This window comes from Echinococcus granulosus, assembly GCF_000524195.1.
Source record: "Echinococcus granulosus chromosome Unknown EG_S00008, whole genome shotgun sequence".
NCBI lineage: Eukaryota > Metazoa > Platyhelminthes > Cestoda > Cyclophyllidea > Taeniidae > Echinococcus > Echinococcus granulosus.
This window is the reverse complement of record NW_020170388.1, coordinates 1,007,359-1,034,160: the sequence shown is the minus strand read 5'-3', so window position 1 is coordinate 1,034,160 and position 26,802 is coordinate 1,007,359. Positions and strand designations below refer to the sequence as shown.

The following is a 26,802-nucleotide window of genomic DNA, read 5'->3' as shown; positions in this document are numbered from 1 at the left end:
GTGACGCAAATTAATCTTATGTTTGGTAAATTAAGATCCTAATTGCATTGAAGATGGTCTTCATTTAATGTTATGTTTATAAACATTAAATTTATGCACATCACATATATTATGGCTCATCTCAGTTCAGACACCGTTAATCAAGTTGCTAGACAACAGTGTAGGCGCTTGCAAGAAAGAGCGTGTAGTGGTGACATTTCCTGTATACAAAGGCGCAAGAATTATGACGAAGACTACAAGCACAGTATAAGGTAATAAGGGAATGCTTGTCTGCTCACTAGTAAGGCGCTTGAATGGAAACATTTGAGGATCGCCTTGTCATGTGCCTATACATCAATGACCATTCTCGCTGTGGTGGATACATCCGTGATCTGGGGCTTGGTAATCAGTTCCTTAAACATTCTTTTGGCTGGTTGCAAAATATACGAATCCTAAGTGCGGATAATAGTCGTAAGTACGGATATTTGCAATTTCGAAAAGACAAGGGATTTTGGTGGTTATAACCAACACGGAAGGGGTAAAAGAGGGTCGAAGCAGACTGTCATAAGATGGCTCAGCCGTAGTAGTCGCAGTACTGATAGGAAGAGTGCTCAAGAAATGGGCACAAGAATCCTCTTAAACTAAACCACTTTCTTTACATAAGAAACTCGATTCGGGGTGTTTTCTTTGTGTTCAATTAGAAAGTAATCATATCGTGTCATTTTTATTCACCTTGGATGCGTAAACAGGTCCAAAAGATATTCTAAAAGCACTAATACGAGTGTGTTAATTAGAGAACCACAGGAGATGGAGAGGGAGAAGGAAGAAGCACATCTAGTCTTTTCTGCCAGGCATCATTATATGCAGCTGTCAGTAATGGCATGGAGTTATGTAAATCTCAGCCTGCTAATGGACTTCCTTTATAACTGATGCGGTCATTGTACTCTCTCACTCTCTCTGTCAGAAAAAAATCTATCTACTTGTCTCTTGTTCGCCTACCTGCATTATTTGTTTCTGCAGAACATTTCAACCATGAAGACACCAGCCATTTCAGTTTTGTAGAGCACATAAAACAATTAAGCTGGAGGTATGTATTAATTTCTAGTTGCGTACAAACATTATTTTAAAAGTTTTGCCTTCATTAAAAGTTTATCAACTTCTCCTCCATTCCTCATTAATTTGATTTATCTTGGTAAATTTACCAGCTCTTTAACCTTTTTCAACTTGTTAAATTTTGTTTAGGCTGTATTAATGTGATATAAATTGGTAAAAAAACGCTCTTCAGGTTCACAAGCAGTTTGACATGGATGAATGATTTCAGTTCAGATCTTCTTGGGCATCTCATCAGTTAAATGAGACACGTCCACTAAAATGAAACTTTCCTTACCTATGGATAAGGGGAGTAGGTCTATAAGCCATATGTAAAAGCCTTCCTAATAATTTAGATATTTTGTGCTATGACATTTCATTTGTGATTTTAGAGCTTGGAACAACATAATTGTGAATAATTACAAACTTTCTTCATAGTTATCCCACGTTTGTGAGCTACTTGATTAAACCACTATAAGTTTTGCTAGTTCGGAAAGGTTGTAAGCCAGGTTCTGCAAAAGGACGTGAGATATTTGTGATGATTCTCAAGCAAATTATCCATCCTTTGAAATCTTCGTTAATTGACAAACTTTGATGAGCCTTTTGATACAGAATAAAGCTTTATTTTTAATATCAGCATAATTTTCACCAGTGCTCTTTAGGTGTAGAAAATGAACTTTGACAGTCCAAAGAAGCAAAGTGTCGGCAGCGGCGGTTGCCGAGTGATAAGGACTCAGGCCAAAAGAAGGATGAGCTAGAAGTTTTTGTCTGTTTGGAAAAGATGCGGTTAATTAAATTAGGGGGACAAGTTTGGCACCAGGAAGTACGGCATCAGAAAGCGTCAAATTCAAATTGGCTCTTTGAGAGAAATGTGAAAAAGAAGGAAAGGGATGGGAAAGTTAACAAATTTTGCGCTGCCGAGTTGACAAAAAAGGGCAAATTTTATTGAATCGTGCACAGAGAGTCGCGCATTAATTTTGAACAGTTGGTGTGATTAGACCACACGTTTATATTTTGCGTCAAAAGAACAAAAATTCGCTTAATTTAAATTATTGTTGTGCAATAAATGATATGGGTAAATTTAGAAAGTCAAAAGTTAACTGAAAGAAAATTATGTTACCATTGGCATCTTATTTATTGTTAAGGTAGCCTTTTGAACCTTGCTTTTGTAGTTATAAGTCACACAATATTATTGCAAGTGTTCTTTGTTATTATACAATCATACCATAAAGTCTAATAACATTCTTTGTCACTTAAAATCATATTTGTCTTTTTACCCCACAACTCTCCTGTATTATGACAGATGAACCTATAGCACCAGTCCACTGCCTTTAACCTGAACTATCTTGTATCAAATTAGCTCATCACTCACCAGCCATGATAAGAAAAGATAAATGAAGTTTTGGGTAAGTATATTTTTTATATTTTAGGCAGAATTCAGTTCCTTTACAAATGTTTTATTGCACTAGTATCCCTGGCTTACGCTTGGAGCTATGACAGTATTTACTGTGCTTTCAAACTGAAATAGGTCAAGTGCATGCCACCTAGGAAGAGAAAATTTATTGCAAATTTTGTAAAACATCATTATAATTTTTGTAAAAAGTAAGTAAAAGAGGGTTTGGATGTCATTTGGTGCTTATTTTTCGGTCAAACTGACCACCAGATGAGATAGCCCCAATTTCATGCAATATGAGCTATTTAACTTAAGGCTAGGCCTTAAAAGCTTTCATTGTTTAAATTTAGGATACCCTTGTTCCAAATATCAGAGTTGCGAGTAATTTTATTCACTTCTAAGTATTATCACTTCATTATCTGATATTTTACACCATTTTTACGAACACGTGTTTTTATATTCTGTCGAATAATGAGATTTGAACTGCGTGTCATTACAAGGAATATAGTTTGAAAGGATTACATGAGAAATTTCTTGTACGTTTATTATGATATTGTGAATGCTTTTAGCTGCTTTACCAGAAATAAAATGGGCAGAACCATGGATGAAATAAAGGAAATAGAAGTTGATCGTAGCCTAGTTAATTCGCGTAAATTTCTTTATAAAATATGAATAAAATATAACCTCCCCGGGTGCCAATTTCTCCTTATTAAGAAGTAGTATTACCGCGATGAAAAAGGATTTTTGTTTAAAGCCTATTTAATCATCCGAGCTCTTAAATCACCACAGGTTCCACCATCCTTTCCTTGGCTTTTACATCCATGCGTGCATACAGCATTCCTTGCACCTGAACTTTTACGTGTTCAAAGGCCTGATGAGCCATATTTACTTAACCGTATGAGTGGCTGTATAAGGTGTTTTCAAACGATATCAAGTATGGGATTTAACACTTGATACCTTAAATCCGCCCGGAAGACGAACGAGGTATTAGCACCAAGCCAGGAAATGTACTGCCCATGTACAGAAAGGCTGGACGGTTAACGGCACGGCCTGAGTGCCGTCCCACTCAGGGGGAGCACAATATGGAGCTTTCAGAGTCTAAGAAACTAAAACGGAGGCCTAAAAAATCATTATTTAACTAAATTAGTTACTTGAATAAATATTTTTGTGCACAGTGGAAAACTTTTACAGAATTGAACATGCGAATCTATAATTTTGGATTATTTGTACTGTTTGCCTTTTATGTTATAATACTTCTTGCCCTTTTTATTTATATTTCATCATGTAAAGCCCTGAGTGACAATGAATTTACAGGCACATTTTGATAGTTATCTTGTGGTAAATTTGGCCCAATTTTCCAATGGTTATAATTTTGCCAAATCGTACATTTTGTTAATAAGAATAATGCTGCAAAATTTCCGTGAGAAAAACGTGGGTGTAAGTAAAACCAGTTTACTTTCATTTTCACACGTCTCCATAATATATATGTGCCAGAAAACTAAATAGCCAAAATAGGTATGCTTACTGACGTCAGGCCATCCATTCTCTTCCAAAACAATATAGAACTTCCTTTTAAATGAAACAGTCCTAGTAAGTAATCAGATAAACAAAACTGGACAAGAGTATTTAATTCCTATGTCACAAATGACACTTTGAATGACGGTGATTTATCATTTGCGTCTTTGATGTGCGCCAGAACTTAGTAAAGTTCCCCTTACATGTTGCGCTAAAGGAGTAATGAATTATAACAGTTTGATTACCATCTTGATGTCACGGGGTTAGGTTAATGGCATCCATTTTAACAATCTGTTACTCCTCTAGACGTTTATTACAAATTCTATCCGAGCTTGCAAATCTTGAAGCGTCCTGATTGAGAACTCAAGTACTGCATCAATAGTAGCGAAATTTCATCCCACTACAGATGAAGGACACTCTCGGGTTATTTTACTTCAAACCAAGCTTAAACAATCTACGTACCCGAGACGCAATAGTGTTAACACTATGACCACATCCATTTCCGGCAAAACTACATTCCCATGGTTTGTAATATAACGGTTAAACGTTCCTCATGGAGCCATTTACAAAATTTATATGAGGATGTCTGCATCGTATGATCCATGTGTGGCATCCAACGTTATAACTTACACGAATCCATGAATATAATTGTCTATATAAGCCTTGAGTTGAAAAAAGACTCTTTTTAATTTTACTTAAACATAGTCTTGCTGAAAAGTTCTTAAGGTATGTGTTTAATTTGGAGATAAATTTTGCAAAATGTGTGTATTGCAAGTTGACCAATCAAGGAAAGCCAGCTGAAGGTTGCTTGTTAATTGGCCTTACATCTCACGAAAGGGTTAAATTCGCAGTTTTAATGAAAAAATAACGTCCATAATCACGTCATGCCACTGGCATTCGTAAATTTTTCAATATGAGCTTTAGCGTGAGCTTATGTCGCAAGAAGGAATCATTCCCTGTTTCCATTCTACCCCAAGAACAAAACATATGAAGACACGCCCTTGCTGTTCTACACCAAAAATTCACTTAACTCCATCTCGCCAAAACAGTCATACCCTATGGCGAAATATTAAATCAAGGACGTTCTTTAAGCGAATAAGGACTTTTAATGTCTTTTTAAGGAGTTTTATGATGCCTGTAGAAAAGTGGAAGTCAATCCTCAGTTTCAGTAGAAACATTTCACAGCAATATCACCATAGAGCTCAAACATCCAATTGAAGTTGAGATTGATAATGAGATTAGATAAATTTCTACTTAAAGTTGATGACAGAAAGTTGTCAGAAAATTAACGAAAATTTTGCCTCTAATTCAGTTTTGATCAAATCTTTAAGGTAGTTATATCTGAGAGGATGAAAATAATTGCCTTGTCTGTTTCATTAAGTTTCTCTTACCATCTTTCACCTGCGAATATGACAAATTGCCTTACGGATTCACAACCAATTATTGATACTGAAGGGACTGTATTTTACACTTTATTTTCCATTAATTCAGCATTGTTGGGAAAAGGTATGCTAGAAACCACCTTAATATCGTAGAGGGGAAAAAGGTCAGAAACTGCGTTCTTTGAATAAAGCCTCTCCATTAAGTGGAAAGAAATGTCACCACCAAGTCTAGCATAATTTTCTTGTGCAAATCTACAAAAAAGTGCGCTTTTTTGCTTCTGCATCCGGTGCTTTGTCTTTTCTTGCATCTATAAACCAAAATCTGAAATAGGGAACAAGGAGAAGGATCAAAGAGATAGTATTTTATGCCCCTCATGTCCCTTTTAACCTAGAAAGACTGATGTGGAAAAGTGTTAATCCCTAGTACACCAACCCGCACAGTTGTGAGGCGTACTTCTGTGATACCGCTATTTCGGCAACTTCTAGATGCAATCATTGCATCCACTGTCGGAAGCATTGTTTCGTCCATTTGTTTGTCGGTATTGCCTTCAAAAAGCATAGCCGACTATACTTCCCAACATACTTCTTGTTCTACTCAGTGCTACACCTTTTATGTACGCATTTCCTTGCATTCGCGGCCTTAATGCAGTTGCGCTACATTGCATCATCTTCTAAGACAAGGAAAAAAATACTTCGGTCAACTATCGTTCTTAAGATTATTTTATTGAGCTTACCATTAAATAAGTGTTCCCTTCTCACATACAATTTGTCTTTGCTGGAAGATATGATAAGTAGTTGTGAGGCAAAATTTGGCATAAATTTGTACTAACTTTGGAAATTTTTTTAACACATTCACTTTCATTAGTAAGAGAAACCCTTCATCACGTAAGGAATCTGAAATATTTTACATTTAATAACACTTTGTATTGAGGAATTTGTGTTACGCCAACCTCGAGAACAACGTCGCGAATCAATGGAACGAGGGTAAGCGAGGCATTATTCCAGCAATAATAGGCCTTCAGGGATCAAATCACCCAAATGTCCAGCATGCTCATCAAAAACAAAAAAAATAACGACGTACAAATTTTAATATCTTCTATCAAAACAAATAAATAAACTTTTGTAACCAAATAGACTCGCACAGTCAGATGTAAACTGAAGATTTTAAAATACTGAAATCCCCATTGGACACTCGACTCTCCCCTACAAGGAAAAGAAAGAAGGTATTGTGCTAAGTGAAATTGAAAAATCTAAAATTCCGTGCCTTTAAAATTTATCATTGGAGTAAATTAATGCAGCTACTGTCTATGACCCGAAATAAATGGCACTTCAAGAACAAGAGGACCAGCAAGACGGCTGACACGTGGGAAAGGACTTGCGTCCCTACAGTTGTGACGGGGACACGAGGATACCTGCCAAATCACACTCCCTTATAATTTCCTCAGAGATAGGTCGTGGACAGCCCTGGTGACAGCATTGACAGGTCCAGCTCATGTTAACAAATTTCTTGATTCACCGGTTGACTACAAAGGCAGGACGTCCTAGAAGAAGGTAATTTGCCATGAAAAGCCGAAACTGTGAAGACCCATATCAGGAAAGGCAGCTTCTGACAGTTTCCACTTCTTGGAGTTCCGTGTAGCTACCACAAGATAATTATCAAAGAAAAGGATAAAACTTATAAGCAAATATAAAATTCGCTATAAACCCAGAACCCAATGTCTCTTCATGTTGCAAGTAGCTGCGAACATTAAGAGTATGCATGCAAAAGTGTAGTTATTTGGCAGAAAAACAGATATTTGTTTAAAATACGCAGAAAATGGAACAAAGTGACTGTTTACAACAAATTTCTTTCTCACAGAAAATGGCCTAAGTGAACAAGAGGACTAAAGAGACTAGAAAAAAGTACCCAAGCTCCCATTAATTGTTGACACCAGTAGGGCATTCTTGGCATCTTGTTTTGACATGATTAAATGCAACAGCCTGTACTTAATGTATTGCGCATTTGTCTGCCCAAATTTCTCAACTCTAAGCACTCACAGAGATCAAGATCGTAGGCATTTTAGGTCTTGTCTTCAGAAAATAGGAGAAAAAAGTACTTCAGCATAAATTTCAGTCGTTTCCTCAATAAATGTTTGTGTTGATGGATTTAGACCTGCATTGACACTGCCAAAGCGCGAAAACTTATCGGATCCTAGGTGCAAAATAGGATCACAACCTTAAGTCAAAAAACCGTAATTAATTTCAAACAAGGTTCATCGTTTTAATTTCGTCAATATAAAAAAAGTTTGGAGGAAAATTTAAGCCTGGCGAACAAGCAGAAGTTAGGCTATGGAGATACTTTGGTTACCGAATCGAAAATAAGAAACCTCATCCGCTAGTGATAAAGCTCTAGATGAATAAAACTTCCAGTGGAAGATAGAAAAACAGAATGACGTCATTTCCTTCAATTAGGAAGGATTTTCACAGAGGATAAGAAGGGTTATTTGCAAAAGGCAAATCAAGAAAAGGTAGTCGTTTCACTTTTAAAAACAAAGAATTTTTGTGGGTGAACGTCTTTGATTAAGTATAGAAATGGTGTGCAACTCCTCCCACACTTTGCGATTCGAAGAGCTCGTACCTACCACAATTGACAAGTCTTTAGGGCCTCATTCAGATGAGACGAAATGAACGAACTATCCGCATCACCATCTTATGCCACTTCGATACAAGTCTATCCGAGCCCTGGAGGTTATGGATTAAAACTCGTCTGAGATTCTAAACTACAGTAACATCCTCCTGCGTCCCAAGAAACAAATAGGGCTAATAATGAAGATGCAATTGTATAAATAAAATCCAAAAGCTTATAAGGGCACGTATTCCGACACAGTAAATTTCAATGCAGTGCTGGGAATGCCTGAAACTTTCCATCTTTATGGCAAATTCCCTAACACCCATTGGAAGTCGTGCTCTCCCTCTTGATTAACCGGTATCAAATGCAAACGTGTCTTCCATGCACTATTTTACATTGAGATCAAGGTCAATAAAGAACTCTAAATAAACGAGGCTAGGAACCACCATGTCCCCTGCGTTCTCCATTAACCAATGGATCGACTCCCCACGTGCGCACGTGTTCCTTCTTTACTCATGTGCATTGGCAAATAAAGACGTCTCCTTTTTCTTTTTTTGATAAATCCGTTCCTAAATGATTCTTCAGTAGTCAACCAATCAAAGCTAAGGAATTGAGGCCTAAATGAGACATGCAAGACGGTACAAGGACCACTCCCTTAAACAATGGTACTTCTCCATATCTAAATCGCCATAAAGGGGACGAGGTCATCAGTTCTATTTAGATTTAAACTACTTAAGGGTAAGAATGACATCTGCCGAAAAGAAGATAAATACTTGGCTCCGGCTACCGGTAAATGGGCCGGAAAATAAACAAAGACCCTTTTGATGACGACAGAACCGAATTAAAGACAAGCTCTTATCATAAAGGATCAGAATTACGGCGAGGTAAAAACAGAACCTACTTAGTAAGACAAAGTGGATACAACTCAGCCTTCCCTCAACAATTTAGATCGCAGAAGTGGGTTTTTATCAGTCGCCTACTAAGGCCCAAACAACTCGAATTCGGCAGCGGCATATTTACTGATGATTTGAGTTAGAAACGACATGAACATCGTTATTAATTCTGATTTCCCAAACAGTGACAGAACTCCGACCGAAAAGAGACAAAACAACTAAATCATCAGCGTTCTTATTAATCACGATAAGTGCCTAGCCGGGTAATGGGTCAGTGTCGCGGGTCCGGACACGAGAGACAGCGATGTGGAAGAGCGGTTGACCGCCAGCCGCCGAGTGGGTGTCGTGGTAGCCCAGTGGACCGATTTCACAGTCTGCGCAAATGAGGTACTTAATGCCCTCTACAGTGTTGCAAAAGCCGACATTCTCAAAGTCCGTCATCCGTTCCACCGTCCAGAAGTGGGACTCCGTTTTTTGAGGAAATGAACCGCTGTGTTGTTGAAGCTCCGACTTCTTGGCGATGATGGGAAGGGAGAACTAAAAAGGCAAGAAAAATTCCTGATACTGCTTGATCCAAATAGTTAGGATTTCGCGGAAGACATTCGGATTTTACCGCCAAGAAAATGGATACTGACGATTCAAAGGCGACAATGAAGAAGGGAAAAAACAGGAAAATAATCCACCTTGTGTATTCTTGACACTTCTCCAATAAAGTAACCAGGGCAATACAAAAGAATGTTTGGAAGGCCTACTTTGAATGTGACTTCGATTAGGAAAACATCAATGATTTGAAAACAATGATAGAAAACTGAACAATATTGCCTTCGCATTTCTTAACCGCAATTTAGATTTCATAGAAATAAGAGGACCCGCATTAGACGTTCTTTGAGTTTATTCACCCGAAACGAATACAATGATGCAGAAACGAGGAATGAAAGAAGATAACTACACTTTATGTATCCCTGATACCAATGCCATGGGATGTACTTATTTCATTCCCGTTTCAAACTTCACTGGCAATAATAGCATAAATGAGTGAAACTGCTGTAAGCAGTAATTAGTCGTCTTACCCCTACACCACATTTTTGAAAAAGTATAAGATTTAACGAAATAATATCATAATGGGCGTCTAATTGCATGGACATAATTTTGGTGACACGGAATTTCGTTCGAAGTTATTTTTGTTAACAGACCTTCGGAATACATTTGTAAAAAATTTATGTCCAAAATTAGAGCTCCCCGTAAAGTTTTAGACGAACTAAAAAGACATTAACACCAACCCAGTAAACACGAGGGTACTAATAGTTAACGACAGCGAAGATTAACACTAATAGTTTTTAATTCCTCCGATAGATTCATAAAAGGGAACCAAAAAAATGAAGATGCTGTCCTGTAAAACTGTTAAAGCTACTGAATTGAAGTGGTGTATGAGGCAGCAAGTACCGCTCAACAATTCAAAGGTCCCGTGTTGGGGTTTTCACAACGAGTAAATGATGATCGTTCCATTTAAAAATTGTTTATTAGAGAGCGGATGGAACCTAAAAGTCGAGCAAGAATCCCCAATTCTGACATCGTTTACTTCCACAGCAAAAATGCAACGCAAAGCTATCATCTACAAGAAAGTCTTGAAGTATTCAAATTTTCCTGCTAGTCAGCATCCACTGTTTATGCATTAACATGGACGAAACCTGAAGCAAGAGGTACTCGCAGTGTAGGAATTTGTAAAGCGGATGCACGTATTATGAAGCATAGATGAAATGCATCAGCCTATTGGTACAGTATCCTTCGATTCGCTCTTATTTTTAACCCTCATATCAGCGAATTTCGGTTGAATCTGGTAGAGAGGATTGCAGGTATTCTGCTTGACGGGTTTAACTGGGTTCTCGTTGAATATGTGGTGCAGTAGCCGAAAGTATCACCCGAAGTTGATTCAAACAGCGTAAATTTGGTGATAAATCACCCAAAATGCATCAGATAGCCCCCCTCCTATACATAACAAAAAAAACTTAGGAATTTCATACCGCCATTAATTTTAATAATTTAATGCGACGCTAGCAACTTTCAGCAAAACTACTTTTAATACAACTGATGACGAAACAATACATCTGCCCTCATATCAAAGGAATTGATCCCAACCACATGACATGCATTAACAGATGACAGCAAGTCACAAGGATTAATTTGATGTCCATCATTTCTTGCATAAAAACATGCTGTTGGAGAGGATCTTTTGCGCACTGATTGATTGCCTGACTGGTTGGCTAGGCAAATAAATACATCAGTAGTTATTCCCAAATGAACCAATTCCTACCACCCATCCCACACTTCTGGGGCACGCACCACCCCATCGCCACAGGACTATCCACACTGTGCGCTTGCATACGTGTGGTGAGTCAGAGACGTAATGATTCACCAGGTATTTTCCTGATGAATACCAAAAGAAACATACGGTCTAAATCCATCTATCTGAAGGCGTGTAATAAAAAAATTCCCTCGGGAACTATTGGAGGTAGTCAATCAGTGGGAGGTAAGTCACAGTATTATCAAACAACGTAAGACCTTATGTCACCGCAAAAACTTACCGTGAGGATATATGTACTTTAGCATGGGAGGGAGGGAGGAAGGGAGGGAGGGAGGTAATACCTAATCGCCACCCTCCGTACTCCTTTGATGACATTTCACTAAGTGATAACTATCACCTTTTTATGGCATCACAGAATTACGTGAAATAGATACTTGGAAAATAAAACGGTGGTGGCCACGCCTGGTCCTCTGCTTATAAGGTAAGATATTTTACAAAAGTGGGATTAGCAAATCTGCAGTCTGCTGAAGAGAGGTAGGAATCGTAAGGATAAAGCATTACAAGCGCTGGTTGGATGTCCATAGGAATGGCTGCCAAGGCTGTGGGCTGAGATTGACCATCGCCAAGCTCGTCACTAGCACATGCACGGGCACCATTAAAGCGCTCGTACCATTCAACAGCCCCACTGCCGAGTGGCTGTCCCATCACCGTGCAAATAGTGCTTGGAGCCTTCCGCAAATGCTTGCGGGTTAGAGTTTTACGTATTCATTTACAGGGAACCTCACTATCATATGATAATGCATAAGTGTACTACCACCGCTATCTATTGTCTTAATCGACGATGTTTGAGCTGGTGCACTATACGTGGACCAGATGCTACCAAGGGCAGACTCGCCACTTGCTGCTGCGTGTAGTATCGCCATAGTAACATCCGTTTATATCATCCACTTGTAAAACTAAAATTACCTACTAATCCTACCGAATGACATGTTGTTCAAAAGGAACAACATTCTTGCAGTACCCTAGTCTCAGAAGAGGTGGCTCAATTGTTATCCAAAGAGAAAAAGGTAGATCCCCTTACCAGGAAAGCCAGCTTCACAAACTGAAGTTATTTTTTTTCAAACCACTCGCAAGCATAAACAGCCAATTTCATGCACTTTTTGTCCGCAATTTTAAATTATGGAAGTGACTGTAAAAAGTAAGCTAGAAGACTTTGGGAAAAAAAACAAATACAGATGGTGAGAAAGGGTAAAATGAATTCCATACACCTTTGATTTATGTGCTGACGGGATGAACAGGTAGGCATGAGAGACAAATTCGTTAGTTTTACCAGTTTGTACATTTGTAATAAGTAGAATGACCACGAAATGAAACTATCACGTTGTCGGGTTTCGATCAGATCAGTAGACAGGGCCAGGAAGATGAGTGGACATCAAAACCTTACCTACTTAATGGTTCGGTCATTAATTTAGCGATGAATGAGAGCTTTAGCCTAAACGAGTTGTGACTACATTCAATTACGCACTAGAAGCATTTGAAAGTCAAGAATATAGATAGACGGATTTCAGCTAACAGGACCAAGCCATTCGTAAAAGACTTACTCTGTGTACTTAAATAGAAGGTGTTTTTCAAACTCCTGCAACCTACCACGTCTATAGAAGCAACTCTGAAATTTGATTTGTGAAATATCCTTAACATTTTCTGTCTATTTTGAAGAATCACCCGAGGTCTGCAGTCAAATGAATCAGGTGGCTGTAAAAGGAGGAAATTAACTATTGCGAACAACTAAATTTAAGAGCAGTTGCCAAATCAAAACCGTATCAACATTTAACAGCAATACTTTTTCTCAATATTTGTATCAAGAGCAGTAACGACGATTTACATCAAATTATTCTCAATTACTCACAAAAACAATTGCTTATACTACTTCCGAAAAAAAGTAGACGATAAACAAAAGTACGGGAACCTGGCAAAAGAAACAAAGGGGGATAAAATCAAGACGACATTTCAAAAAGTTACCAAATATTATGCATATTTTCTTTTTTCTCCACTACAAGCATTTCTACGAAGAGACTGATACTAAATAGCTTCGCCCTAGAACAACGGTCAACATTTCGTACCCACAGAACAAAAACCACTTTTCAGTTCAGTGTCAATATACGCTGACAAAAGGCATCCAGATTCGTTATCTTCAAAAGCTCATGAAAACATTAGCTCCATAACACTAAATTTAGATTTCTTAGCTAAAACCTTAACTCTTTCACCTTCTCATAGTGGTTAAAAGTCATGACTCACGAATAAGTCTGCAAAGGACAATTATGTGAAAATACACTGACGGATAAATGAAGTACCTTATATATTGCGCGATTCCTTTCATTTGCGGTTCAACTATGAGGCAACTCAGAAGCTGATTGCCCTCTCCTCCCTCTAATGTAAAGGTGCAGAAAATGTTGTTCTTAACGATGACACCTGGTAATAGTAGCTGTTTTGTCAAGAACAGATATGTGATAAGGATGCTTACACCCTGTAAAAACATCTGTCCCTGATGTGACTCCGTTCAGATAGCTAACACTCCTAATAAGATTGGCTAGTAACTACTAATCAAGGGTTTCCTTTGGCATTTGTAGTCCTATAAAATTTAAAAAAAAAACTAGGAGAAAAGTAAGCATAGAATCCTGAGAGCACAAAAGCTGGATCAGTCATAAATTGTTTAGAGCACCGCCAAATACCACGGAGAAGATTGTCAAAATCCTCATGCCACTTAATAAGAAATAGGTTTCATTATACAAGAATCTGAAAAAAACGCCATGGTTAAAGTCAGCCTAAATATTAGGGTCTAGATCGCTCTTGTTTATTCTTCAGATAGGAGGATGGTGGGATCCAAGAGCAGAAATGAGAATAAACAGCTTATCTTTGTCTTCCGAGGAAATACATCCAAAACAGTTTTTACCACCGCCTTGATAAAGTTGATATTTGGTATTTCCAGTTGTCTGCGCTGATGCATCAGTTCCCACGACGGAACAAAAAAAAGGGAGTAAAAAAGGCATCTACAATTCGTCCGAGATTTCGTAAGAAAATATAAGTAGACATAAAAGGTTTGTTTAGTAACAAAGTACTGGCACGATTCAGGAAGAAAGAAAGTGGTTAAGACAAAAAACATCGCTTTCATAGATTGTCTCCTCCCACCGCTAAGAAAATGCTCATTTTGAATGCATGTCATGTGACCATAGAACGTATTATAAGTGCTATTGTAGTATTACATTTAGGGAGTCGACGCGTGAAAAATGGTTAGAATTTAATATTGGGGACCTGTCACTTTCTCCTGAGACGGATAATTAAATGATAAACAACAATGTTTCATCGTTTAACGATGCTGACAATAATAGTTGTAGTTAGAATAGCCTCGCATTCTGCTAATCCGATTCTGCATGAATCGCCAGTTCGACTTACCACGGACCATAGCGATCAGAGTAGAAAGGGAATAAAATAGGCATGGAATCCCACCAGGATTTAAAAAGAGGGATGAAAAGAACATCGGCATAAGAGCGCTGCAGTAATGATAACGCCGAGCGCTACACTTTGCGCTAAGCCAACTCTTGCCTTTTAAACTTCTTTTGCATATCAGGGTGTTAAGCAAAAGTTGCTAACACTTTAATTGATTTCGCCATCGGAATCAACAAACTGCTGAATTTAGACGAAATACTCATCTTAGTGGAGTCGTAAATAAGCTCCCTAATCGAGCTTCAGAGTGCAAATATTTCAAATTATACAAACCTTTTGAAAAGGAAGCAGTGTACCACATACTATCTCTCGAATCATAATCTATGTAACTTAAAAATAAGATCGTAGTTGCAAAAAATCCGATTGTAATATGAAGATACACTTTCAAGCACTGCCATTCCCAGCCACGTGTTAAACTGAGGAAAAAGCAATAGACCCCGTTTTCTGCGCCTAGGGAATAGTTGATGTCCTCAGACAACTCCTGTTTGAATTCAGTGCATTTTAGACGAACCGTTTGAAAGCGTGCATACCAATTTTACAGCCTATAGGTTACGAGAAGTCGTGTTACACCTCATTTACCAGCACTTTTAAGATTAACCATGGGTTGTACTACGACGCATTGCAACCTACACATTGGTACTGTATTAAAAAATTATCAGTCTTAAGTCATATGGAGTGCCTTAAGGAACACATCCAATCTGCACTTCCTTTAAGGGACCAGTTTGCGGCAATATCTTGGCCGTATTTTCAAATTAAAATCTGAAAACAAAAGGCAATGGCAAACTTCTCAAGTAGATTTGAACAAAGTGGGTCGCACAATTATATTTACGTATCCTACAATTAAATTTTGTTTTCAGCCCCAAAATATAATTAGTTGGATCCGGCGCAGACGGTAAAATAATGTTATTCACTTTGCCTTATCTATCAATCCAAGTAATTTTGACTCAAATGCCACCGTATCCCTCGTGTCCAAAACAATGCAAGCATAAATAAGCTCCCAAATTAGAAATTCTAATTGCTGATAACATTGGGATTAGCCAATTTTTATGAAGAGGGTGAAAACAAGACATGACCTACCATCTACGCATTTATGGTATCCATTCAGCTTTAGAAATTTAAAGAGTCCTTAATCACTTAATGTATGAATAACAATTTGACAACCGTGGAATTAAAAAACAGAAATGGTTCTCGCATTTAACTATTGTTAAAAATCGGGCTGTGTCGCTATTTCGTAGGATTCATTTTAAACCTAGAAAAATATCGACACTGCATTCTGCAAGCAGAGGAAGTATGGGAACTTCAAAAAAACTTCCTTTTTAAAGTCAATGTTCCTGCAATCAAAAACCCAAACTTGGACACAACGATACTACAACAGTCAATGTCCATGCGCTAAAGATGGTTGTAAAATCCTCATTCCAAAGGGATGCATAGCAAACAGCCTCCAACAACCACCCGCGGCCAAAAATGTTTTGGAATTGGGCTACCTCACACATTTGGTCGCCAAGGATCACCAAGTTGAACTCTTCAGATTTTCATTCTTGGAGCATCATTACGCCGACTAACAACAGGGTATTGAGGGCGCATTAATGTCTTCCATTAAGGGCATTATGGTCTACAAATAATGGGGATTATGGAGTCCATTTCAAAGCGCCAATGGGTCAAGCAGCAATTTAACCGTAGTTTATTTAGCTCTTTTGCTTGCAATAAGAAAAACTGGCGCAATCAGCGTCTATCGTCGCAATTCCTCACTCCAGTAAATGGCCAAAAATATTATCGGTGACGATCCCATCCCCAAAGGGTTAGACACTACAACATTAAATATCACCTAAACGAAAATCAGAGTAGAATACCGTCTGTAGTATGCTTTCATTGGCGAAGGATGACGAGGAAATGGCAAAAGCAGCTCCAAAAGTTATCCTCGTGTGGCAAGGGCATGTCATTTACCGAATTTGGTGAGCTGCAGGTCGACTTAAAAAAAAGATTGCCAAGCCTGCAATTACGTACCTTAAAGACGCAGATGGAACCGATAAAACTACCAATACGAGCGTGGTGATCGACAGAAAAATATGCAATTCGTCTTCTCCCCCCTTCACCTCTGGAGCTGGTACAAAAAATTTGGAAATCAGCCAAACAGGCATGATTAAGTTCAAGAGTAAGAGAACCAGGTTCTGATTCCACATTCTCTCGCATTTCTCAAAAGAGCAGCAGCACCTTGTAAAAATTAAGATAGACATGGTTAAGAAATCGAATTCTCTTTGGTTAATGGTCAGCTACTAGAGGTCTTATCTCTCCTGCCAGCCATGGCCTTGAAACCTTCCAACCAGAATAGCGGAATGCCTCGTTTATGTATTGAAACTATATTTCTGCTTTTAATCAAATCGGCAGCCCACAATTCGCAGCCGCCACTGTAAATGTGGATTTAAATGTCTAAAGATATAAACTGAGACATACCCACCTTCTCACAACTTAAAAGAGAAAAATCTGAGGACACAAACAATTACTCCACCGTGAGCTATCATACTGCAGCAATTAAATGCTCCACGATGAAAAAGAAACAAACTGTTCGGCTGATGCTACTCAAAAACAACTTAAAGTCAGCTGAATATTATCTCTAAAACAAGATCAAGGTATGTACCGATAGTCCTCGCGATTAGTAAAATTTTGGGCTTTGGGACAAAATAAAGGACGATTTGTCAAACCTTAGATCACTAATTTCCCGTCAAGTCAACCTTTCAGTGCTTACCTTCAACTTTATTTTGCAAGATTCAAACAGGCTTACATAGTTGAATACTATGGGTGATTGGGTGCATAGACTTCTCGTTTTCATTGAAACCTATTCAATGGAAAATTTTGAGCGAAATCGGCACCTAACGGCTTCCAGGTACTTTAAAATTAGAATTCATCAGTTTGGATAGATATCACAGTCAGTTTTTTCAATACTTCTGTATCCAAAAACATCCCAAAAAACCCATTGAAACATAGTTGGAACACAATACACTGCACTTTTTGGATAAGCAAAAGCAAAATTTAGCGTACAATTGAAGCATAACTTCACTATAAACGTCTTCTCAAAGCAAAATTTGAAATCTCAGAAAAACGTTGATATCGCGCTATACAGTAAAGCAAAGTGCTACACATAGGAAAAAGTGAAATTAAATTACTTGAGAAATTAATTTCAGAACGAGATAAAAAACGCACAGTCAAAATTAAGCGCAAATTTCAATGAAATAGCTATTTTCAACTTATTTTTTAAAAACAGTTGCAGTCCGAAGTGACAAGCAAAGGCCCCCAGTTGCTAGAACTTTTAATGTTGGACTTCGAGTGGATGCAATTGGGAAAAGCGCCTTTATTTCCCAATGGATTTTGAAGCATTTTTACCCCTAAAGTGAATATCTGGAAATTTATGCGTCAGGTGGAACACAATCAAAGTAGTAGTAGGGGCTGCTATTTGTTGTACATCTCGGTAACAAGTACAAAAGGACAAAAAAGAAGCTTCCCTTTCAGCGCTTGCGATTTTTTTTGTTGCTATCAGCAGCAATTGCCTTTTAACTTCGCATCACTCCCGATTCCCCTAAAAGCAAAAGCTTCACCGCATTGAAAAAAAAAGGATGGGTGGATGGGATTCCTTGTAACTAGACGGAGGTAAGAGGAAATCATCGGGTGCACTAACAGACCCTCTGTGCATTAATAAGTTAAGCTAGACTTGTGCCCCGCCACCCTAGGATTATAGAATTCTAGAATGCAACACCTAGTGTAAATTTGATACCTCCATCTTCATAAACTGCGGTTGTAAAAATCTGGATTTACATACAGTACTTCGAGAGAGCAGACAATTTTGCAGCGGGAGTAGCAGAGCCCTTTGCCAACTAATAGACACAATTACATAAAATTTGGTAAGGGTTTTCTGTGGCCAATGATAACCAAGCATGAAATGCAAAGACATTGAAACGATTAGTTTGCATAAAGCTTATTACTATCCACGACTAACCTTACTGATTGCTTTTAATAAGTGTTCCTCAGTCTTAATTTACTTCATGACATGATCCAAAATATCAGCGGATCTCGACTATTTCGCATTGCCAAATGTGCTGAAATTCATCCTAATTTCATCTAGTAACCATGGCATAAGGCAATAAAAATAACTATGGTTGTCTTACGCGAGTAATACAGACAGCAATTGCAGGAAAAATGCACATTAAAGGGAAAATCGCGCACAAGTGGCTAGTAATCCATTGATTTGCCTTTTCTCTAGTCCTCTTTCTCTTTCGCCATCATTTTTGGGCGTGTATAGGCGGCGCAATCAGAACAACTGGAAATCTGAAGTGGCCGCGTAGCGGTAAAAAAGCAGTCGAAGAAAAATAGTGAAGGGGTTCGAAAATTCTGCAGACCAGCGTTCCTTGTGAATACACCCAGACTGATAATTTCCACTTGCCAGACGAGTACAAATTATGCTGTGTAAACGCTACCCGATGGATGTCTTTACCTTCTGCAAAGTTAGCAACGCAGGTTTGAACCAGATGTTAAAATCTGCGAACTACACAGCAGTTATCAAACGGAAAGAGCATTTTTAATAACTCATTCATATTTAGGGACTTAAAAATAGCACACTCTTCAGTGGCTCAGTAAAGCCCGGAAATATGGCACTTGCTACTTAAGAGGATACAAGTACGCAAAGTAGGACTACCAGAATGCTACTTAATGGTGAAAGCCAAAAAATCGTTAGATTTTAACGCACAACTCACTTCCTCATTAGTGGAAAACGCAGTCTTCTCACGGAAAATGACACATGGACACCTAGGGCAGCAGATGACTTCATCGTTCAGTACCTTTCCATTTATTTTCTCGTCGCCTCTTCTGTAAATAAAACACATTTTAAAGCACGGAAAAAAGTTGTTCGCAGGGAAATCGAAACAAAAAAAGTTAATGACTTTGTGGCATGACTCGTCCACTGAAGAGACCGCAACTCAGCAGGTGTCCACAAATACAAGCACAACCGACAATACGGGGTTTGCAAATAAACCCCAAAACTTTGAAACCGCACTAGGTTTTGGCATTCAAAACATGGGTCAGCTATGAAAGAAACCACTCATGAATGCAATAAAAATACCTTCATTGAAACACTTTTTAAGACTTGAAATAGTCAAGTAAGTAATTCAGTGGAGGTATTGCAGCAACTACCATCCCATTGCAAGATGTACACCTACTACGATGGGGAAGACGGGAACAGCCATAATGCAACCAACCATCGGGGTACAAAGTCAAATTATGTTGAGCATTTTGACATAAAATGTCGGTAAAACTGATGCATTTACAGAACAAATTCGCTCTATGCTTGCAGCATTCGGAATTAGCAACAGGAAAAGTGTCTACCACGACGTCAGGGTTAATAAAAAAGTAACATTAGTTAAAATATGGTGCCTTTAAAGTAAGCACAACGGGAACTCAATGGTGAACGCACGTCACATGACTATCCATGAGAAAACAACCTGCGGCGGAAAACTGTCACGAGGAAAATTAGCAGCATAATTTGAACCAGGCGCCTCGACATTTACTCATCAAATTTATGAATGGCAATTAAAGCTCTTGAGGCATTTTGTTTACCATAAAAATAAAGGCGAATAATTTGAAGCACTGAAAGTTTGAATGTACTACGTCAGCCAAGGTAGGCTCCATCGTGTGCAATAATTAAAAAGAATTTCACGTTTTAATGTTCTACTATGTGCATATATATATATATATATATAACTTGACCATTTTAAAAGTTGTCATCCCTTGTACTTTGCACCTCTGCCTTTTCAATCTTACAAAGTTGTATGATTAATCTTAGGGACCGTTCCTATCTCACCTAAATGTTATTAGGTAAAGTCCATTCTAATTAATAAATATAATATTTTTTTAATGTTTCTTTTCAGGGAGGAAGTGAATATAGGAGTCGTACCTCATGACTGGGGCGTCAACGTCGAGTAACCAGGAGAGAGTTTTCGCGTCCACACCCCCCAAACTTGTATATGTTTCCCCCATCTTCTTATCCGAACAAAAGTGTCGAAGTCGAATCAGCCCGAATATTCTATGAGTTCAAGAACCAGGGAAGAGAAGGTTTGCGAGTCTCGCCCTACATAAGTATCAAACAATTTGCACTCAGTCATAAACATTCATAGTTGGTTCACTATTATCTGTATTCATCCCACAATCCATTCTATAAAAAGTATTCGCTCAAGCTTTGAGATGCGGCTTCCAATGAGCCTTCCTATTTACATCAGTGGTCATGGTGTCCATAAATTGCATTATTCTTAGACACACTGAAGCCGAATGGCTTTAATATATCGCAAATAGCAAATGTGCAAAATGCCCTAAAATATGTAGCGATTCGAGACTTCCGCGAAGGTGCAAGACGACACAGTTGCCAAACAATGCATACAGGTAGCGTTCCAAGACCTCCCTGAAGGCGAAAGAAGACACGATACTCGGGCAGAATATATATTCAGCACGGAGCAGGTGTTTGGGCTACTGGCATGGCCCGAAGGCCAGACCATCCAGCAAGGCACAAAAAAAGGAAATTGAGAAGTTTAAAAGTGGCGCCTTACCAGTACCGAGAGATAAACCACCATCATATTACATACATATTTAACGTACTGGAAGCGATGGGAATACTGGCATGGCCCAGAGGCCAGCCTACCGGGCTAGGTCATGATGGCTAAGACACGGAGTAGTCCGATGTCAGATCTCAGGTTTGAACAACCGGAGTACTGCATATAATTTTAGAAAAGTAGGAAGCAAAGTTGGTTTATTGATTATATCTCTACCGCTTTCTCATTAACATTTCTTCGCCCTAATCGATACAACAAAAGCAACGCAAAAGTTTAAAAAGTTGCATAAAACAACTTTTTTAAATGCTTTTATGCGTGTTTTCACAAATCTAATAGAACCAAATTCTGAGTCTACAACCTGCTACAAGCTTATTTTAAAAATGAGTAGCACCTGTTTTGAATTTGTGCTTGTGGCTGAAGCAACTGCAATGCTTTTGACAACAGTTGTGATTGCTGTTACTTTTTTGTGAAGATTTTTAATAATTATTCTATTTTAAACATTTGTTTTAACACCTCACTTTGGTGGAGCCTTGTTCGACCTCCCCATTGATCTTCGAGTCGTTGAGCGGTTACCGTTGTGGCGTTGGGGCTTTTGACGTGTCACCCACATGTTTTGTGTTCTTATAAAATGTGCATCTACCAAGTATGAATGAAAAGTCGTCACCTCCTATTAAAAGCTTTCTCTCGTTTTTGATAACAAGAGAGGCCGTGATTTTCTCTACAGACTTCAGCATACACTTACTCCAATCATTAATCCGTCTTTACTGCGCCAAGCTATCTTTCCTATGCTTACTACCCCTTAAAAGGATAGCAGTTGCTCCCCCACATAGCTTTCAAGTGAGGGTTTTGCTGACAGAACTGGTACGAATATTTTACCAAATGTTGTTATTTATAATTAAGTCTGGGTTATACGTAAAAGGGCGGGTCCCATCCCTGTTAATCGGATTTCTGTTGACATGGGCTATCATGCAGAAGGGCTAGGCTGTCTCTACCTTTCAGGACGTTAGACTTATCAGCATATTTTACAGATTATCGATGGTTATATATTAGTATCTACCTAAGTCATGATTCTAGGCCAGTAGTTCAGACGGTGTGAGTGATTTTTGGCTTCCTAAACTTTTCCAAGCTACTGTTTTTCAGTATCCGGACCAAGGTTCAGTTCTCGGAGCAGCAGCTTGTCGTTCTAACGAAAACCTTTGCATTGATGTAAGCCTCGCTTCATTCTTTGAACCTTCTTTTTAGGACTACTTGATTTACCTTCAGAAAATTGGTTTCGATGATCCTGAGGAGGGTCAAATCGATGAACTGAACTTCCTCTTTCAGGCGAATCATTTGCCAATTTCGGTTTTCCAACCCAACGCTCAAAACCGTGATCGGGAGGTAGGCCTGTGCTCGTATTTTTCTGATTTTTTCGCATTTAGTCGGGTGCTTGTCAAACCTTTCTTACTCCAACTACTTCCACCAGTGGTGCAGGCGTGAAGCCTGGGCCAGTTGAAGTCGATTTAACGCCTCATCTGGTTGTGTCAGTCAAACCAGAACGGGATGACTTGCTGCTTACTCCTCAACAAACCAGCTCTGTTGAGGAAGTCACTTTCGATACAGAGTCCTCAGAAAATATGACTGATTTCACGCCTCGAAAACTTCCGGTGTCAAAAAAGGTTCTGGGACCTTTCGAAAGTACCTGTTCAATCACTAGTCGTACTAGCGCACCCTCAGAATACTTCGCCTTAAGTCCTCCTGTATGTTTTTTTTATAAAGTGGACATCCTTTCCTACGTATCTATGTCGTGGGTTCTACTTGTTCTAGCCTTCCAATTCTGTGGTCAGATCGCTCCAGCGCAACACAGAATTGGGGAGTCCTCCATCGACGCTGTTCGTCACACAAGCTTCCCCCTCAAGTTCTCGTGTCCCTATTTTCGTGGGTCCCCTCACGGATGCTGCTACACTGACAAGGTCCGCTTTATCACCCTTGCCTTCCTCTCTGTCGCATAATGGGGTTCTTAAATCTCTCTCCAACGTTCGTCAAACTCCTCAGCCCCGACATCACCTTCACTTTAGCCAAGACCGCTTTCATCAGCTTCAAAATCAGGCACGACGTAATATGACAGAGAATGAGACATTCGTTTGGCCTCGATTCGACACTCCGCGTCACCTTTGCATCCCTGGCCCCCGTGGTTCTAATTCCTCAGAGGATCTGGGTCACATCTCAGACACGGAGTTCTGCCCTCGGGTGTCGCAGACATCTAGCTGGCGGAAGAAGGAAGAGGAGGGGTGGGACGAAGAAGTGGATCAGAGTGAAGGGGATGAAGGAGAACAGGACGGGTACGAGCGGTGGGAGGAGGAAGGTGAAATTAAGTTCTCCAGGATCGTAACCTCTCCCTCCGTCCCTGGCAGTACTCCACGATCTTCCTTTTGCGATCGCAATATTCGTGACATTAACATTCTCAAACGTCTTGCTGTGCCCTTCTCTTATGAGGAGGTGGCCTACAGCTCTAATGAGCGCTTTCGAGAGATTAAATCAAAACCCGGACTCACTTTTGATCAGGTAAATTGGTCTTCTCCAAGTGGTTTGTTCCTTATGTCGCCTTTTACACCATAATGCTAATCTGATGAGCAAATACCATGAATTGAATTACTGCTGTTTGCTGAGTTTTCAGGGGATCGCAGCATCATAGTAGTCAGGCCTTTCATGGTCCTATTTAGGAGATGATTTACACGGAGAATTGCTTAACTGATCGAATTTGTTCAATTTTCTCCTTGTTATACAACTGGGTATTTTGAATCGTTTCAAATTACCAACGGTCCCTGAATATTTTTCATCCAAACGTGATTAATTTACGTGCTGTATTTACACCCCAACATTTAGGTGCTCTTAGCACTTGGCACGATACACATTTTTAGAACACTGGCTGCAAATTATTTGAAATGGAAAAGGCCATCTTTCCTTGAAAATCTGACCTCACTTTTTCATGACCTCGTTTGTGTATTCTCACCCCCATTACATCAAGATTTCCGCAAGACGCTTGTTGAGTAATTAACCGTGCTTCTCTTCCACGCTCAGATAACCGCAATGCTGGATGCGCGTCGCCGAGCGACGAATCGGCAGGCGGCAGAGCGTTGTCGCCGTGTCAAATCGGCAGCTCGTGACAGTCTGGCGAACCAGCTTGACCGCCTTCGTCTGGAGCATGCTGATCTCACCAGGCGTATTATCTGCACTCGAAGACGACGTCAACAAAAGTGGTATGTTGGTCAAACCCTCCTGTGTATTGTTAATAGTCGCTGAAGGGTTTGGATCTCTACTGTTCTTGCTACCTTTTACCCAGGGATGAATTGACGTCAGCGCAAAACCATTTGCTTCAGAACCTTGTTGACAGCACTGGAACGCCACTAGATCCTTCGCAATGGCGCATACAGACGACTAGTGAAGGCGAGTTGATACTTGTGCGCATCAACGTCAGTGGGGACATTAATAACCGCAATAACGAAGATGGTAGAAACGATGACCACGAAGAAACAGGAAATTCAGCAAAGTTGTCATAGTACTCCCGCATGTTAGTACCAGCATTCATTATCAGGCTGTGTCCCACTCATATCGCCCCTTTCTTCTACTCCCGTTACTCAGCAGTGAAGAACAGCATTTACATATGGATACTACTCATTACGTAGCAGGCGCTGGCTCCATTGTTCGTCTGTGGCTTCTCCTTTCGGCTTCTTGTGGTGTTACGCCACGTACGGATCACTCGTTTTGCGTTAGAGTTGCTTTTTTCCTTCGACTTTTTTTATAAACAACTGCACTCACGCGCACACGTAGACGCCTGTGCGCTCATCTGTACACATGTATTGCATACACATTGTATTTATTGACCCTTTAGAGGATTTTTTTCAACTCAAAAGTCTCCTTTTTTCGTCTGATTGAGTTTCGTATAAAGAACTTCGGTGTTTGTTAAGTTCCCTTTCGGATGTCATGTCTGTAATTACTATCAAAGTGCCTTTTATTTGTAATTTTCCATTTTGGCTTGAAGTTGTTAGTCGGATATATCAAATTTGTTTGAAAATTACGTGTCAGACGCTCCGCTAGTCCAGTTTTACTGTATGTTAGTGCAACCGCCAAGCTCGTGTGTTTCTGATTGTCCCTCTGTCTTCTCGAGGATGCCAGGTAATTTGAGTGCTGTAGAAAAAAGAATCAGAGATGGTGCTGGGGTGACTTTACACTTGTGGTTGTGAAATAGTGTGGGTACTTCAAGGCGGTGAGTTTTAATTAGGGTCCAGCGTCACTACCGGAGGTTGTTGGTAGTTAAAGTTTACGGGAGTGTGGGTTCACTGGAGGAACGGTCATTTTGTGGAACTGGTGATGCTTTCATTTCGGCTCTCCTCTAACACGAAAACCAATAAGTGCTCAGGTGTTTTTTTTTGTAAATTGTTGAAATTTTGAACTTACCAAGTGTGCGACCCGATTTCCGGTGGATGTACTTCCGCTAATGCGATCCGTCTAGCTTACAAAAATAAACTATTCATTGTTTCACACGTACTTTTGGTTTAGATATGTTTATTCTAGTTGTTAATTGTTTATGCTTTGAAATCACGAATTACTCTTCATAAAATCTGCTTCATTTACTCTTGGCGATACTATGAGCCGTGAAGTAAGTCCAAAAGCACGGGCAATTGGTGTAGATCTCGACGCGTCGAAACAAATCCAAGCATGCTTTGACTTTCTTGTTTCTATCAGTTATTTTAAAGCACTTCGATGCACTCGATATACCCACACGACAGAAACGAACAGAATGAAATTACGGATTTGCGTCACAGTAAAAAAATCGCGAATTCCGGTCCCAACTATCTTTTACATCTTTTGTCGAATACCAAATCGGAACGAAGGCTTCCAACCAGAATATGGCCTTAGGAACTAGGTGCTCCCCAACTCTGTTGGCATCCTTCTGGTGGACCTTTTAATCGGGAAGCCACAACTTACGCATCCATCTGGATTACTTTAGGGTGGTACATCACCTTTGAAATTCCGCTTCCTTGTTATTTTCACATAGACATTCTAGGCAATTAATCTTCTCTTCAGATTCTAATTTGACCAACTCAATTTGATTATGGCACAACTTATTCATTAATATCAGTAGTAATTTGGAATAAATTCAGTTTTAGACACTCTTTTGAGTGCCACTTTTTGCATACTTAAGAACATACTTAAATGCAAATGCTCTTTGAAAATGCCATTGTAATTAATTCCAAAACATCACACTATGTGCATTATCAAGGTCAACCGGTGTCCTACATATGCCCAACACTAATGCAATGCCTGAATTCCTTCTGTAGGTATAAGACTACAAATTAGAAGATTGGTTGGAGACTGCGGTTGTCACTCATAGTCACTGGAATTGTTATTGGTTGTTGTCGATGTAGGTTAAATATTTTTCGTTTAAGCTCACCGAACCTTTGTGAATCAGTTGTTCTAATTCAATTCTTCATTTCAATTGAGGAGGTAGAAGACCTTTAATAAGGCGAACATGCATACAGCTCGACACTACTACTACGGTGGTCTAGAAAA

General features: G+C 39.3%; 2 protein-coding genes across 2 annotated transcripts; one reads left to right on the top strand and one right to left on the bottom strand. All coding sequences in view use genetic code 11, as the record gives it.

Moving 5' to 3' along the window:
- Positions 1-9,114: 9,114 nt before the first annotated feature.
- Positions 9,115-11,866, bottom strand: EGR_01982 (Guanine nucleotide exchange factor MSS4; the record flags this gene model as incomplete). The annotated part of the gene is made up of 2 exons (XM_024491231.1): positions 9,115-9,396; positions 11,723-11,866. The coding sequence occupies 2 exons, from the start codon at positions 11,864-11,866 to the stop codon at positions 9,115-9,117; spliced, it is 426 nt and encodes a 141-aa protein (XP_024354374.1).
- Positions 11,867-20,603: 8,737 nt separating this feature from the next.
- Positions 20,604-24,788, top strand: EGR_01981 (Nuclear factor erythroid 2-related factor; the record flags this gene model as incomplete). The annotated part of the gene is made up of 7 exons (XM_024491230.1): positions 20,604-20,666; positions 22,390-22,455; positions 22,492-22,629; positions 22,671-22,988; positions 23,056-23,793; positions 24,310-24,488; positions 24,572-24,788. The coding sequence occupies 7 exons, from the start codon at positions 20,604-20,606 to the stop codon at positions 24,786-24,788; spliced, it is 1,719 nt and encodes a 572-aa protein (XP_024354373.1).
- Between the last annotated feature and the right edge of the window lie 2,014 nt (positions 24,789-26,802).